The 17,938-nt window shown below is 36.8% G+C and overlaps 1 protein-coding gene across 3 annotated transcripts in view; it reads right to left on the minus strand.

Moving 5' to 3' along the window:
• The window catches only part of DHX36 (DEAH-box helicase 36), a 46,819-nt gene continuing 28,881 nt past the window's right edge, over positions 1-17,938 (minus strand). The window contains exons 16-25 of one of the 3 annotated variants that reach the window (XM_059686851.1): positions 15,650-15,767; positions 14,901-14,999; positions 13,348-13,521; positions 13,114-13,200; positions 12,122-12,205; positions 9,378-9,477; positions 9,197-9,287; positions 5,338-5,458; positions 4,074-4,226; positions 1-3,733 (exon numbers count right to left, since the gene is read on the minus strand). In XM_059686851.1, the coding sequence (XP_059542834.1) occupies positions 3,548-3,733; positions 4,074-4,226; positions 5,338-5,458; positions 9,197-9,287; positions 9,378-9,477; positions 12,122-12,205; positions 13,114-13,200; positions 13,348-13,521; positions 14,901-14,999; positions 15,650-15,767 (1,213 nt within the window). In that variant the 3' untranslated portion in view covers positions 1-3,547. Of the gene's footprint in view, positions 3,734-4,072; positions 4,227-5,337; positions 5,459-9,196; positions 9,288-9,377; positions 9,478-12,121; positions 12,206-13,113; positions 13,201-13,347; positions 13,522-14,900; positions 15,000-15,649; positions 15,768-17,938 lie in introns of those variants that run through there. The other 2 variants (XR_009451792.1, XM_059686852.1) reach the window with 2 other exon arrangements.

Raw genomic sequence — 17,938 nt, forward strand, 5'->3', positions numbered from 1 at the left:
TTGCATACACAAGTTCATAGCAGCTTTATTTATAACAGCAAACAACAAAAGACTCAAAGGTCCATCAACAAGTGAGTTTATAAACAAACTGGTATAACCATACAATGCAAACTATTAAACAATAAAAAATAAGCTAACTACTGATACATGCAACATAAATATCTCTAAACCATTGTTTAGGGAAAGAAGCCAGACACAAGAGACTACATATAATTCCATTTACTTGAAATTCTAGAAAAGGTGACCAAAGCAGATGAGTGGCTGCCTATGGAAGTGGGAGGCAGGAGATTGATAAAGGAGAATAAGGGAAATATTTTTTTAAAAATCCTCACCCAAGGATATGTTTTAAATTGATCTTGGATAGAGAGAGGGAGGAAGAGAGAAACATCAATGTAAGAGAGAAACATCAATCTGCTGTCTCCTGCATGCATCCTTACCAGGAATGGAACCTGCCATCTTCGGTGTATGGGATGATGCTACCAGCTGAGCCACCCAGACAGGGCAACAAAGGAAATTTTTAGGTGATGGGAATGTTTTATATCAAGCTTCTGGTGGTAGCAAATACATGACTTCATACATTTGACAAAATCCACAGATTTATACACTTAAATTGGCTAATTTTATTATATATAAAATAATACCTTAAAGCTTACAAAAGCTGTAAATATATCAAAATGGGTAAAATGCTTGTTAAATTTCTCAAGTCTACAATGAAATATATTGTTTTAAAATCAGAATAAAAATGCCATTTAAAAACAATTATAAAATATGATTCTACTACATAATCACAATTACTTAAAAATAAATATACACAAACTCAGGGCTAAAAAATAGAAGGAAAATTGCCATTTAGTTTGGGTGAGAGGGTATTAAATTCCTTCTAAAGGAATTTGTAACTTAGGGTGGACTTTGTTTTAAAAATGCAGTAAGAGAAAATCATTTGTAATTATCAGTATAAATCAGCAATTATCAACCAGTATGCAGCAAGAATTTTAAAAGCACGCATTACCTGATGATTTAGTTAGGGGCACTGACTTCTTTTCCCTTAAGACTGTCAAAATGACAACAGCCAACACAACAATAGCTGTCCAGTGAGAATAAATCAAAATGCCTTTTTTATTGTTGGATCGGCAAAAAATATACTTTCTGGTGTGCCTCAGAATTTTAGTAATTAGTTTATGTGTGCCATGAGATGGAAATGGTTGAAAACCGCTGGTATCTAGAGCTTTTGTCCTAGTTAATGAATTAGGAAGGTGTCACATGGACCCAACTTTTAAAAGATATTTTTAATGATTATTCGGTGATTGGTTTACACTTTGATTTTTTTAAGTTTCTGTTTCAGGGTTATTTGTTCAAGAGTTATCTTCAATATCACTCAGAACAGCGAGACAAATACATTTTCATGTTAATTTAATGCCTTATTCTTTAAAACTACCAAGTAAATAGTTCCCAGACCTGGAATACATTTTCAATTCAGCAACCCCTATTTTGTAAACAAAAGAGAGAGCAAAAATAGCACCTTCAATTAAAATTTCCATCCTGGCCAGCTGTAGAGAAGACATAAATTGGGGGTGGTAACTGCTTAATTTCTTCGAGTAGCTCATCTATTAAAACAATTCTTCAGGAACATTTTTTTCTATTTATATGGAGACCAAATATTGGTTCGCAAACATGGAAACCAACTAACTAGTAATCATGTTTTACAGATTTAAAAAAATGCTTTCTGTCAAGACCATTGTGGGAGAGGTGGAGAGGTAGAAACTAAGTCATTCTTTAGAACAGAACCTAATGGTCAACTTGAGTTTAGGGGCAAAACTAAGGTGATACAATATTGGGACATGACACAATATAAGAACAGTGAGAGACAGGTCACTTTTGGGAGACTAGCCAAGGGAATGGACTTAGGACACACAGGACATTCAAAACCTTGGAAGGCAATGGTAGGTTGACATCCATTCCTAGAAATGGAGCAGTACCTGAACCAATGCTGTTAACAGATCATCGTGGCATTATCAGGAAATCCCAGGCATTATAGGATACTCTTCCTTTGGTTTCTTTTTATTTACTGGAATGCACAGTAAGATTTGTAGCTTTTAGAGGTTCTTGATGTTTCTTCTGCAGTATGTCCAGTACCACCACTTACATACCTTTTATCACACATACGGGTCAAACTATTAGATCACAAAATAAATGGTAAAAACAACGCTCAGCTAACAATGCTTGGTGATGAATACTTTGTGTTTCAATGACAGATTTTTTGCATCTGTGAGTAGGGAAGGCTGTTTGGATAATTCAGCAGCTCCCTAGCGTTATCAAGGACTGATGATTTTCACTACTGTCCCAGTGAGCCAACCTTGTGACCATAAAATGACTGTAGCCGTTCTCATCCAGACAAGGAGGAGAGCAGAACTTCCTGCGCCAAGTCTATTAGTGGGGGAAATCTTTCTCCCACGGCCCTGGCAGATCTGTTTTCATTGGCCAGGGCAGGTTCACGTAGTCATGCCTTATCAGTTACTTAAAAGGGGAATAAGGCCATGAAGGGTCCAACATCCTCGGGCACAAGGCTGCACAGAGAGGGATGCTTGAACAAGAGAATAAGAGGGAGGGACAGGATGGCTGCTGGATAATAACCAGTATTTCTCACAACTGGATAGGGCTAAAAACACACAGTACATGGCACACTAACGTCCACTGGCTGAGGGGGTAAACTAGCACTGAGTATGAAAAAAAAGTACAATATAATGGACTATGATAAAACTATATTTCAGGGACAAGTAATACCTAAGGTTTAGTGAGCATACTCTACATGCCAGACACTAGTCTATGTACTTCATGTGCATTAACATAGTCAAACCTCACAACGTTACCTGTATTTTACAGACAAGGAAACAAGCGAAGTGACAGAGCCGAAATTTTAACTTAGGAGTTAGACTCCAGACCCATGCTCTCAATTGCTACCTTATGCTGCACAAGGTGATGTAAAAGAGAAATGAATATATTCTAAAACCATTTTTAAAAAATCAAAGAAACCAAGGGAGAGGTGGAGAGGTAGAAACTAAGCCAAAAGGGTAGCAGAGATTTACACATTGTACATTTTATTAAATACTGGGTTTTATTAGAACAAATGAACTTCTGATAGAAGTTTCATTTAAAAAATGTGGCTGTGTTCAAATTCCTACTTGACACTGCCTTTTGGGTAAGCATTTTATTTTTACCAGTTCTATACTCAGTCATTATGGGCAGAAAAATTATTTTTTCCATAACAGGACAAAGGACTTTCTCAAGTGGTACAACACTGGAAGAGGAATAATCCCAAAATGTATGACCACACAGAGTATATGATCAGAAAACACATTGTTTTTATGGTATATTTATAATAGCTACAGACAACATTGCGAACTCATGCACAGTAAGTCTTTACTATCTACTGAAGGTTCTACCTGACACATGAAAATTATCCATGTCCCAGGGTTTGGCATTTAGCCAAACATTAACTATGATGGAAGATGGCTATCAAATTGGCTTTTCCGACCACACAGAAAAGGTGTCAGCTGCAACCTCCATCCTGGAGTCGTGGCGGCAAGTTCCTAGGAATTGCTTTTTCCTGTGTTTTGATCAAGTCTGTAATAGCTGAGAGCACTGCACAGTCTCTGGATTTAGTGTCCTTCCAATCGACAGGATGGGGGCTTTCGATCTTCTCTTGCAGAAGGGTATCTAGTTCCTTTCTTAATTCCTAAGGTTGGAAAAATTACACAAGTTCAACAAAGGCAGATGTACAATAAAACAATGTAATAAATAAAAGTGACTAGCCGAGACAGGAACTTCATAAGCTGTTATACAAAAGACTGAAATATTTAGTAAGCAACTGAAGTTCAGTAAAATTTAAACCTTTAAGCTTCCATCTCACTTAGACATTTACAATGGTTGGTCCGTAACTACCTCAAAAACACACTATTTATTTTTCTGAAATATATCAAGAAATGTTCACAAAACATATAACACCCTGAACAAAACCACAAGACAATATCTTAACTGGCAAGTATATTCAAAGACAATCACATAAAGCCAGTCACCTTAACCAAATGGGCAATTCTTGCTGGAGACTGAAAGACAATCCATTCATCTACAGCAATAGTTTCCTGATCATTATCTTTCTGGATGGAAATATCACCTCCAAAGAACAGGAGACAGTATGGGGAAACTTCTGTGCAGTCATACAAGTATATCTATAAGGAAATTAAAGCAAATTAGCACATTAAAGAGTCTGAATTACTGCCACATTAATCCAATTATTATCAGTATCAATTTACTATTAGTATTGATCCTTTTAAAATAGGTATTATCCTATTCATGTAATTAGAGAGACTAGTTATGAAGAAATAACTTTAAACAAGCCATTCTTAACTCAGAAAACATAGTTTTATATTTTTATTTCAATTCAAAGAATATCATTATTCTTAAAATATTTTCTGAGGGACAAAACCAAAACACTAAAACAGTTGAGAGTATTTTTATAACTGTATAAACAGAATCCCACTTAACATTCTGACCAATACTTACCCTGTATAATAAAAGGGTAATATGCAAATTGACCCTAACAGCAGAACAACTGGGAATGACTGGTCACTATGACACACACTGACCACCAGGGGGCAGACGCTCAATGCAGGAGCTACCCTCTGGTGGTCAGTGTGCTCTCACGTGGGGGAGCTCTGCTCAGCTACAAGCCAGGCTGATGGCTGCCAGCACAATGGTGATGGCAGGAGCCTCTTCCACCTCCTCAGCAGCGCTAAGGATGTCCGACTGCAGCTTAGGCCTGCTCCCCGCTGGCAAGTGGACATCCCCCGAGGGCTCCCGGACTGTCAGAGGGATGTCTGACTGCCAGCTTAGGCATGATCCCCACCCCCCCCCCCGGGAAGCGGGACTAAGCCAGCAGGTGGACATCCCCCGATGGGTCCCAGACTGCGAGAGGGCACAGGCCGGGTTGAGGGACCCCCCGCCCCTGCCCGAGTTCACAGATTGCTAGTAAGGTATACTGATATGCCAACAAAATTCTTTGTACAATGTAAACTCCTCTATACCAAGAAATACCAGCATTTCCAAAAAACACACTCCGAAAGAAAATTATGCAAATCAAATAACTGTCCCAATTAATTAAAATACAAAAATGGATCATGACATACATTCATACAAAAAGTATAGTTTATTTGCTTAAGTTAGAATTCATGTCATAAATATTTTTAAAGAACAAATTTTGTTTATAATTATGAAAATCATACAATGACAAGAAAACAACAACACTGACATTAAGATCCATGATTATTTTTATTTACTTACACTACTGGTTCTCATCTTCAGGTGATAGATAAGCCAATTGTAATGAAACTCTGTTTGCTCCACATTAACGGATTTAGGATGAATAGAAACTAGTCCATCAGTTTTTGTGTAAACTTTCACCCTTTAAGAAAGTTAAAATGGAGTTTGTTAAAAAAAAAAAAAATCCTAGAGATTCCAAACCAATTCCAGAATCTAAAAAAGCTCCACAGGTAAGTTCAATTTATTTTTGCGATGTAAGTTTACAAATTTATATTCGAGGAAATATATTTTTTAATAAAACATGGAAAAATATCAGCTACATGTGAAAACTCTATAAATCATATATCAAATCCTCTTCAAGGTATAATTACTCAACACATTAAAAAGGTGTCAAAATATTCCTTAATTATGTTTCTACTATTCCACTGAAGAACAAAGAATGAAATAAACAGCTGAAATACTTCAAAATGATTCACACCAAGAGAATGGTCTATACATAATACTGTCAATTATGATACTAAAGCCTTTAATCTACAGAATAACTTTGTGAAATGATAATTTAAAAATTTCACAGGTTATACACCCAGGTGAATATAAAATAAAAAATTAAGAATGGTTAGGAGTTTTAGCTACAACTGTCTTTTAAAAACCTATTCTAAACTCCCATTTTCAAAACAGGAATACTTGGAATAAATGTACTCTGACACAATTCTATTTCAGTCTCTTCATTCCTAGGGGTCTTTTCTTTGATAGTCATAAAAATTTTACCTCAACTTGTGTGAGTTTTTAGTTAATATTATTCAACAAGGAGCTGTTTGGTGACTTATTTATAAATAGTCAATGGCAATTACTTATATTAGATGTGTACAACTCAGTGGTTAGACAATCATATACTTTATATAGTGTTTCCAGTAACCACCTGGCACCATACATACAGTTATCACATTATTGACTATATTTCCTATGCTTTCCTTTACATCCCTGTGGCTGGTCTATAGCTAACGAATTTGTACTTCTTAATCTCTTCACCTCTTCCAGTCCCCCCAAATTCCTTTCCTCTGGCATCCACCACTCCAGTCTGCTCTATGTCTATGGGTCTATTTCAATTGTGTTTGTTCATTTATTTTGTTCTTTACATTTCACATATAAGTGAAATGAGTATCTTTTCTGTGTTTCTAGGAATTCATATACTTCTGTCAAAATCATGGTGATGAGGCATCATTCAGAATAGATTCAGAAATTATTTTCCTCACTGCACAGTCCATTTAACCAATGCCATCCTGAAACCCTATATTGCTGCAGCAGCAGAGTCTGGCACTTTTTCCATATGGGACCAGAGAGAAAATATTTCAGGCTTTGTGGGTCCTATGATCTTGGCCACAACTACTCAGCTCTGCTAGTGTAGCAGCAGAGCAGACACGGACAACAGGTAAACAACCAGGTGTGGCTGTTTTCCAATAAAAATGTACACAAACAAGCTTTTTGCCAGTGGGCCAAAATTTGCTGACTCCTGGTCTAGACCCAAACAAAGTACCAGTCCAAAGAGACCTACCCCTCCCCCAGTAGCACCTTCCCAGGATGGCAGAGGGATATATAAAATGTTTGTATTTAAAAGAATCTGTTAAACTACCTTTTAAGAAAAATTTGACAAAGTACTAATGTCAAAAAGTACTTGGATCACTTAAAATGTGAATAATCCAGCCACGATTAAAATTCATGTTATGCATAATCTTATACCTGAGAATAGGGTTTCTGAGAATCAGCATTTTTGACATACTGAGTTCTTTGCAGTGGAGGGCTGTCCTCACAGAGCACCCCTGGCCTCTATCTATTAGCTGCCAGTAGTATCACAGCAGTTGTAACCATCACAAATGTCTCCAGACACACTCAAATGACCCAAGAGGCAAAAATCAAACTCAGTTGAGAACCAACAACCTAAAACATTGACTATGCTTTATTTTTAAGGTCTATATTTTTTATGTTTATAATCTTAGAGTTACACAGCTTTTTCATTTAACATGTTAAGGGCCAAGCCTGTTTTGTCTTCCTTTCCATTTAGCCCGCGATATCCAATTTCACTGATATGCTGGCAGCACCAGTGACTGACATGGCACTTAACGTGTTAATATCAGTTCCGATATTGTATATGTTACAATACAATGTCTATTTTACATGCCCACCTATAAGAAAAGTTATATAGTATGATATAATAAAATCACTAGATGCCTGGGGCATGAGATTCGTGCACTCGGTGGGGGGGTTTAGAGGAGAGGTCCCTCTTGCAGTCAGTGAGCCCGGCTTTTGCCTGAGGGAGCCCACTGACCACCAGGGGGCAGCTCCTGAGTTGAGCATCTGCCCCCTGGTGGTCAGTGCACGTCATAGTTACTGGTCGTTCTGCTGTTTGGTCAATTTGCATATTAGCCTTTTATTATATAGGATAATTTTCTCATTTGTTACTAGACTTCTATGCTGTTTAAAATATAGCTTTAAAAAAATCTGCAATTACTTCCTTAGGACATATGCCTCAAATTAAAATATTCACTTATAAATTCACTGGGCCAGGGGTGTATTTTAATGACTGTTGATATATAATTCTAATTTAGAGCACCCTTAAAAAAAAAAAAGGGTGGCAATTCACATACCACAAGCCATTTGACTTTGTCTCTCTTTTTCCTCACTAGCTCATTTCTTAGGCAAAAATATGCCAAGTTCTCTCATTCTGTCCAACTACAACTGAGACTAACTCTACTTGTACATGTCTTATATAATAAAAGTGTAATATGCAAATTGACCAAACGGCAGAACAGCGGGATGACCATCTGGGACCATGCTGTGACACCCACTGGCACCAGGCCAGCCACGGCAGGAGCGATACGATTGGTCGGGGGCCCGGCCATTGCCCCATGACCACCCCGCAGAGGAAGGCCCAGGTTACTGGCTGGTGGGGCGATCAATTGGGGGGCTCCACGATCGCCCCAAAGAAGGAGGCCCAGGCCACCAGCCAGCGGGCTGCGGTGGGTGGGTGAAGCCTCCCTCTGTGAGGAAAGCCCCGGTCCCAGTGGCCAGAGGGAAGCCTGGGTCCTGGGTGCCAAAGGGAAGTGATGTCGACGGCCGGGGAAGGAAGGCCTACCCTTGCACGAATTTTGTGCAAAGTCATATTTTATTTTTCACAATAGTAAAATCACGATTTTATTCATAGAGACAAATTGCAAAATTATGTTTTAAAAAACAGGCAAAACATCCTGAAGCAAATCTATTCTAAGCAATGCCCACCTGGTACTGTGTTTTTTCCCCCACATTTAAAAGTTTTGCATTTAAAGTTTAAGATAGCTTAGAGAACTTTGATATAATATGGCTACAAGTAACCTACTCATATCATGGCACTGAGCTTCTGGGATGAGTTTAATACCTGGCTTACTTTTCTTGTATTTACACTGCTATTATATTCACTAACATTCTTTGTAAACCATGAATAGGTGATTGAGAACTCACACCAGGGATGTGCTATGAGGGAAAGTTTGCCTTCTCTTAAATCAGGGGTGGGGAACATTTTTACTGCCAAAGGCCATTTGGATATTGACATCATTCACGGGCCATACACAATTATCAACTTAAACATTAGCCTGCTATCTTTGGTCAGACATTTAATTAACTCACCCCTAATGCCTTTGCTGGGCCAGACCAAATGACTTCTCAGGCCTTATATGGCCTGAGGGCCGGACATTCCCCACCCCTGTCCTAAATAACCAAAAGTAAAAAGAACAAGAATCTGGCCCAAGAAATATGACTAAGAGCAAATGTATAATGAGCCCTGTTGTATTACAGAATTTCAAAAGTTTAAGAACAGAATTACAAGTAATACATAATCTTCAATGCTTACATTTTTCTTTTTTTACCCAAATTTAATCGGATTTTAGCAACTTTGGGATATAGGCCAGCACAGATGACCGCTTTAATTATCTTCTCATTATCTATTAGGGGTGGGAAGGTAGAGAAAAAGGTGTAAAATACTGACACAATGGACAATAGCAGCAAGTTATTTACACCGTTTTCTGCTTTACCTGAATTTATATTGGATTTTGGATCTTTAGGACTTCTACTGCTTACAAATCCAGCTCCAAGAAGATGCTCAGCAAACTGCCCTTTCATGTTATGCAGCATCTAGAGAACAAGTAAACAGAACTAGAAAACCTTTCTCAGACTAACGGGGGGTTATAAAACATAAATAAATTTAGCTATAAGCTTTCCCTGCTCTATAAAATACTGCAAAATGTGGTGTTTTAGAGCAGGAATTTGTAAACTACATTATAAAAACCTGTTTTTTGTCAATAGAACACACCCATTCATTTACATATTATCAATGGTTGCTCTGCACTATAATGGCAGAGGTGTGTGGTTGCAAAGGAGACCATATGGCTTGTAAGCCTACAATAGTTATAATCTGATCTTTTACAGAAAAGATTTGCCTATTGTAGGATATAAGTACTGATATTTAAGGATTACTCCGGTTTGCAAAAAGACTAATATAGTCTTCAAAATTGTTCACCCATATTTTGAAAGAAATACAGAAAAGCATATTCCAACATCCATCCATATTTCTACTATTGAGAATTAACTACTGTTGCTTATTGGCATAAAAACTTAAGGTCTTTTTCTTTAAGAAAAATCATTATTTGGGTAAAAATGATGCATTGCTCATTATAAAACATTCAAGTAATATTGAAAAGTAGAAATAAAGAAAATTCCCTAAACTCAATACTGTCAGAAAGATCATTCATTAAGAAATAATATTGCAGGACATTTATGTATACACTGACAAGAATTAGACAAAAATACTATCCTAACAATGGGATAACAGTATAGAAGCTGTTTTATAAAAGTATTAAAATTCTAGCTCAATTTTTTAAAAGTTAAATAGAAATGAAACTGGACTAGATGAATTTTACAATTTCATAATCATGAGATATTTAATAAGGTATCCTTGCAAGCTTAAAATAAGAGACTACAAAAGATAAACTTGGTCATATTTAAGTGTATCTTCCTTTTATGAACTGTGTGTGACTTTAGTTTTCCAACTTAATTTCTCTTATAACTGACTCTCTGGGTTACCTCCTGAGTTTTATTACCATTATTTTTTATTGTTCTGGATAATGATCTTTACATCCTTATTTTGAACTAGTATATTTACATAATTTCAGTGTACATCACCAGCTGATTTAGTGTGCATTCTTCATTACTGAATTCTTTTTGATTCATCCCTCAAAAGGCAGCATTTCATTTTCAATGAATTTTTCAAGGACAGCTCAAGTTCATGGGTGCAGTACTTCAAGTGCTTTCTTGAATGTCTATCTTTGTCTTCAGATTTTAATACCTTGACTGAATACAATATTCTCAAATAACACTTTGGTTCAGCCAACTTTCCATACTTGTGGTTCATTTTTTTTTTTTCCGGAAAATGTTCTTACACATTTCTCAAATACATACTTCATCACACTTGAATTGTCTATGTATAGACATCTATTATTTTCAGGATGGATTAGTCCTGTCTTCCCGTCTGTAAGATTTTTACTTAATTAGTTTAGTGTTTTCTTTTTGCAGCTGCATTTACAAAGTGTGATGATCTCAAGCCTTTCTTCTATGGCAATACTTTGCTTTAAAGGGATGTATATTTTGTTTATTGTAATTCTTTTGGTCTTTAATTTTTCTTCTTAGCCCAGCAGTCTTTTCATTCTATGGTTTCCTTTCTTATTTTTGTTTTATTGAATTCACATTCTTAACCCTTTTCAGTCCAACGTCCAGGCTGACTCGACAGACCAGGCGCTAGGAGCAGGTCCTACGTGAAGCTGAGGTCAACACCGCAAACCGCTGTGATTATATGCATTGTCAGTTTAAGGTGCTGGGTTGCGTGTGGGGAAATGTTTCAAAAGATACCACACTATAAAATGTTTTAAATAATAAACTCTTTGATTGAACATACTTAATAATATAACCAGTGAATTTTTGGTTTAAACTTTAAAATAAGAACATTAAAAAGTTCAACATTCAATCCTGTCCATTTATTTGGACCAGACTGTTTGAATTCCAAAAATAAAATTGGACCACAAAGGGTATTAAACTGCCCCATATTAGGAAACAGTTGTAAGTAAGGCTACAGCCATGATCCTTCTTTTTATTTTGTTGATGCCTTGGCAGTTTTGATTAAATATGCTAGATTCCTGATTCTTTTACCCACTTATACAATTGTTAAATGTCCAGTCCAGGGTTCATGCCACACAGCTGAAGTGTATACGCGATGGGGAAAGGTGAGGACATTCCTATTCTTACTGTTTTGAGATCACTTCTCCCTTACAGAGCATCTGCCCTATGTACTGTTAACTTTCTTCTGTTTCACAAATGCCTACTGCCCAGTGTTTCTCACTACACTAAATCAGTTAAAGATACCTACCTAAAAGTTAAAGATACCCTGTTTGATATTAAAAATAGGTTTTAGGAGTATTAGTGAAAATTTTCAGGCGGAACTATCAAAATGTCAACTAGAGGGTGGGTACAGGAACAGTAATCGAGCTTTACTGTCTTTTCTTGCTATACTTTAGATTCTCATAGCTTTCCTTAGCCATCGGTTGTTTATTGTATTATACATCTTTTATTATTTTGTTGCAGTTGCTTTAACAAAGATTTTTATGACTCAATTTCATAAGACAAATTCACACAATTAACCTTTTGCTACCAATCTAACTGTACAAAATGCATTCATATATTTCCTCTCTAATATAAATGAGAATCACTTCAAAACATTCACCATTACCTGCAGTGTGTTTGAAGACAGAAAATATTCCCAGCAATAATCTTTTTCATATCTGAAACCACGTCGTCTAGCTTCTTCCCAGCCCTATGATGCAAAGAAATAAAGAAAACTATATCATTCCCCAAAGCAAAGATTGCCTACTTGTCTGTCTTTATTTGGGTAATAATCTTCTATTGATGTTCACTCTTTAAGAAGGTCAAAGAATTTTGAAATTTATAAACTAAAGAAAAACAAAAACCTCCCCATTATCCTAATTGTTAAGAGATAACTGCCACTGAATTTCCAGACCTTTCTACAAATAAGTTATCTAGTAATACATTGTGCATTTTATATAAACTGGCATCATACTGCACATAATGAAGTTAACAAAATGAGCACTGTTCAACAAACTTCAATGCTATCAAATATTTTCCAACTTCACAAACATAAAATTATTTTTTAGCTAGAGGTGGAAAGATGGGGAAAAAGGGAAGTAATACTGAATGAGCTCAAAGGCGGAAAAAAAAAACCCCATGCTATGCAGTACAAAACTGACTCTAGAAGTTGCTGTCTATATACCATAAAACATTTAAATTTTTGAAAAGATGGGTGATAAATGTTTATCTTCAGCTAAGCCTGGCATCTGGAAGCAGAAAATGTCTATATTCTGAATAATGTACATGATTAAGATATTTTATCAAAATGTTAAATCGGAACATAGGTTTAATTTATTAATGATCAGAGAGAGACTTGTCATAAATGTCAATAAGATAGATACAAGTGAATATCAAATAAAATTTTAAAATAAATTATTCACTTGTTCAATTGTGATCAAAACAGGAACATACACTGAAAAATGAGGTTAAATTTTTTTCAAATGTTCACCTAATTTTAAACATTCTCACTTAGCAATTTATTCCTAATACCTATGATAATATAGGTTTTAAAAAGTTAAATATTATCAGCTTTTCTCTTGAATAAACTGTCACAAGTTATTTTTTTTTTTTTTTTACCTCAAATGCATTCACAACTGTCAGGTGGTCACTTTTAGAATCCTTTGCCAATTCCTTTCTTCTTGCATCTGCGACCTTTTCTTTCCCCTTAAAAAATACAGAGGAAGGCAATTTAAATGGCTCTGACAGAATATAACAGGGCACAGTAATAAAAAGCGAGTGAAAAATTGTACCTAAGCAACAACTATTACGTTTGCATAAAAATGCCGAGCCTTTCCGTTGTATCTTTCTTACCAATGGAATGACAAAGGGATCCTTGAAGCTGAGACTAGCAGCAATGGTGAGGACTGGGTCTAAGCAACAGAACAGAGCTCCGAAAAGAATCATTTTCCCAATGTGTGGCTCAACTGGTAATCGTGCTAAGTGGACTCCAAGAGGTGTCAATTCTTCTTGTTTATCCAAAGCATTCTGTAAGGCAAGGGTTTATGTTTAAAACAGACATTCTAAAGCATCACATTCAACCCTGATTTTAGTTTGCTTAGAAAAAAATGGGCCACTCTTAAATGGGAATGCTGTAATTCACAGTCAAGTTTTTAAAAAACCTGGGCTCCAGACCCCACTGTTGACAAGAATTTGCTGGCCTTTTCAAGATTTTGTTGTCTGCAAATGATTACATCAAGATCGGCTCTTAAATTCAGTTGGGAGAGGGGATGTCACCCTGCTCAGGCTTTAAATGTTGCTGTCCTTTGGTTGTCCACCTCTACCCTAACTAATAAGATGATTCTAAGCACCACCTAGCTCTCCAGCTGTATTCTATTAGATAAAAGTTTGAAGGGGAGAGGGGTCACTAGTAAAACCGTACTACTTCCTAAAATGCTAGTAACCTCACTAAATCTAACCTACTTTCCAACAAAGACAGTTAGATAATATACAATGCTTGTTCATTTAAACAACTTATTACTCACATTAAAAGCTATTGCAATGTTCTAGTATGGGCTAAAGTCTCAAAACATTCTGCACGGGTGGCTCAAATAAAACTGAAGTATGTAAAATATACTTTGGGCATTCTTTAACTCAGCACCAATCAACAGAACTTGCAGCGCTAACAGACATGTTCTATTACTGTGCATTGAATACATGAGGCTAGTGGCTACTGTAATGGACAGCACGGCTCTAACTTCGTTCTCTCCATTCTGGGCACTAAGTCACAGTCCCTTTCTCATAGCTGTAGGCACTACCTCACAGCTAGTTCTGTGCTTCCCAACATGATCTTGCACAGATGGCTACCAAGTAAGCAGTCACTTGACTAAGATACTGAAACTTAGTTTCTCAAAATACTGACTTCATCAAAAAAAATTTTTTTAAGGGGAAAAAATGGTAAGAATAAAATGACAGGTAGGGAAACATGCTATTTTGGAGAAAACCCAACAAGAGTTGCCTTAATAAAATGTCCATACTGTCAATGAGTTACTTAGATTTGACAAAAACTCTAAAAATACTACAGTAATCAGAAAAAGTAGAATAAAACAACCAAATTCATTTCAAGAATACAAACAAAGACCAAGAATTCAAAGATTTCAAAACTGTATGGAATTTTAAATCAAGCCTACAATGAAAAAAATTGTGTGGAAAGGACCCAGAATTAGAAAACATCATAAAGGTATCATTTTTTAACTTTCCAACTCATATTTCATACACTCAGGTAAATAGTCAACTAGTGTATAAAACTGGCACTGCACATTCACCAGTCTGCTCTGCAGTAATAAGAGTAAATACATAATTAGCTGGCTGACATGCTCTTAACATTCTACATCTAAGTTACAATTAAAAAGAAAAATCAGGTTTACCAGTTCCATCAGGTGTTTTATGGAGAGTGACACTGCTTCATTTGACGGAGGGTCCATTAACCTACTCAGAAAATGAGCAATTCCACCTAGCCTTAAGATCTAGGGGAAGACAAATATAATGAAACATGTATCATGTATTGCCATAACAGTTTAGTCCTGCCTGTGTCACTCATTCAAGAAGAGTAGCAAACCTAAACATTATTTTCAAGTTAGTGTTTTTACTAGAGTAAGTTAAAATTACATTTGTGATTCCATAAAAACATGTTTAAAGGCTAACATGCTACTTTCTATCATCCACCAACTCTTATTAATGAGAAAAGTAGTTGGTTAAAATCTCAACTAACAAGTTGATTACCAATTAACAAGTTGATTACCTTATTTTCAAAATAAGGATAACTTTATGAAAATATGTAAAATACTGGAAAAAGGGGTAAGTAGTTTATAAAGAGGAATAAAAATCTTAAGATGGAGTAACAGTAGCTAATATTTACTGAACACTTAACTATGTGCCATTAAGAGTTATGTGAATTTAAGTTATTTGTCCAATGTAACAAAACTGGCTTGTCAGAGGGGTGGTGAGATTCAAACACAGGTTCTTTGGCTCCAGAGCAGTAAATGATGAAAAACTTTTAAATAAGCATTTGAAGGAGGTTTATAAGCATAGTTTATTAACACACACAGGAAACAAACGCGTGATAAAAATTAGAACCCCACCACCATTTAGCTTTTGAACCACCCACCTAATTTACCTTTATTTGTAAACAAAGTTCTTCCAAAGGAGTTCTCAAGATTTCTGGCAGTTGATAGTCATCTAGAAGGCTTGCTCTAAGACTATTATACAGATGATAGCAATGACCAGGCTGAACTCTTAAAAAAAAGGGGGGGGGGGGCGGAAAGCAGGGAAGAAGCATTTATCAGTGACATTTTAGAACTCCAGAGAAAAAAATAAGCAGAAAACGTAGCCAATTATCTATTTCTTACAAGCCACACCATAACTATTATTTCACTTTTACTTATCACATATTAGTGTCCCGGTACACGGATTCGTGCACATTGAAAGGAAATTAATTAGAATATTTTAATATCACTATTTGTCCTTTCTCTATAATAGAAGCATCAACCAAATTCACAATTGACAATGACAGATCGAAACACACGCGTGCGATTGGCGCCAGTGAGAACTTTGTATGTATTGTGCATTCGCCAGACAACTTAGCCTTTTATATAGAGATAAACTTGCTTAATTAGACCTGCTTTCTGATTTAGCTAAACTCTTTCTAGCCTAGTGAGGCACCCCAACTTCTCTTTCAGGTAATTGTCAGCAACACAGCAGTAAATTCAACACAAGGCAGATTATTATTGTAGATCACTCAGGGAGAACAAAGGGTAAAATATTTAACTGTAGCAGTGTTTGACCATATTCTGCGCAGTGAGAAAACCTGAAGTCGTTTTCAAGTTCACCATTTTACTACTTTTCCATTGGATCAAGTTTCTAAACTTTCTGAATCTCCGTTGTTTTGCTAATAAAAAAAAAAAAAAGAAAGGATCCTACTGAGTCTCCTACCTACCTACTCCAGGACTACTGTGAGGATCAAATGAGATGAGGCATGGGAAAACACTCCACAAACATTGGGTTGAACTGTAAATTGTGTGCACCTGACTATAAAGCAAGTCAGATTCCTGGGCTGAAGAAACTCCAAGGAGGCTAGTCCCTAGGGAGAGGAAGCCGGGGAGGTGCTACATGACATCATTACCCGGTGCCCACAGTGACCGTTTCCGGGCTGGGCTGTGGGTCACATTTTGCGCCAGCAGCGCTGCCTGCGATTTGGTGGGCTGTCGCTCTGGGGTGGTGGCGGGCCTGTGTCCCACTTGGGGGAAGCTGAGTGTTGGTTTGTCAGTGCCAGATCCATGGTGCACTTTATTTTTAAATGGCCAGCGCACATGAAGGCAGCTCCTGCGTTAAGCGTCTGCCCCCTGATGGTCAGTGCGTGTCATAGCTACTGGTCGAAGGGAAGGACACTTAGCCATACACATACACATACACACACACACACACACACACACACACACACACAAGTGGCCCGGTGCATGAAATTCATGCACATTAAAACGGAATTAGAGGAAATATTTTAATATTGCTATTTGCCCTTTCTCTATAATAGAAGTGTCAGAGATGAAAGAAAATTAGTAAAATGTATAAGAAAATCTTCCTCCTGTCAGAGTCTGGGGTGAGTCAAGTTCCCCCCTACCCACGCGTGTTTCGAAATTGCACAAGACCCAGACATGGCCAGCCCCACCCCCGTCAAGCCAGGTGGGGGGCACAGCCTCAGGTCCCCCGGCCCGGTGCTGGGGTGGGGGGTGGGGGCGTGCGGCCTCAGATCCCCCAGCCCCGGCGCGAGGGTGTGATGACCATTTGCATATTAGCTCTTTATTATATAGGAAAGATATAGATTCCTTCTCCCAATGTGTTTTCAATAGCCTTAAATCCAATATCTCTATGTCCTAGATCTAAGAAATAGAAGACTCTCTTCTCCCACCAATAATTTAGTTCCCTATTTCTATCTTACAGAATCCACACTGCTATACTCAATAACAGCAGTCTATTTAGATTAATCTCTATATGCCCTGTGAACATTTTATGTAACACATCCTGACATTATATTAACTTGTCTATATTATTTAAAATGCTTTTAGGTATGTGCTAATTAGTTGAGCTCTCAAAAGAATATTGGAAATTTCATTTTTTTAAATCTAGTGACATGAATGATATTATTCACTGGACAATATTAGGGACAGATAATGAAGAGGTGAGAATATTCATGTATTTTCAAACAAAACAAATTTTCTATCAACTCTTGATGCTAATAGAGAAGGTAGTCCTTTTCCTATAGGAATAAAAATAAATTTTAAAAATTGTAGCTATTTCTATCACAAGTTTACAAAAACTTCATCTATTATATAACACTAGAGGTCTGGTGCATGAAATGTGTGCACGGGTAGGGTCCCTAGGCCTGGCCAGTGATCAGGGCCAATCTGTG

This window comes from Myotis daubentonii, chromosome 3, assembly GCF_963259705.1.
Source record: "Myotis daubentonii chromosome 3, mMyoDau2.1, whole genome shotgun sequence".
NCBI lineage: Eukaryota > Metazoa > Chordata > Mammalia > Chiroptera > Vespertilionidae > Myotis > Myotis daubentonii.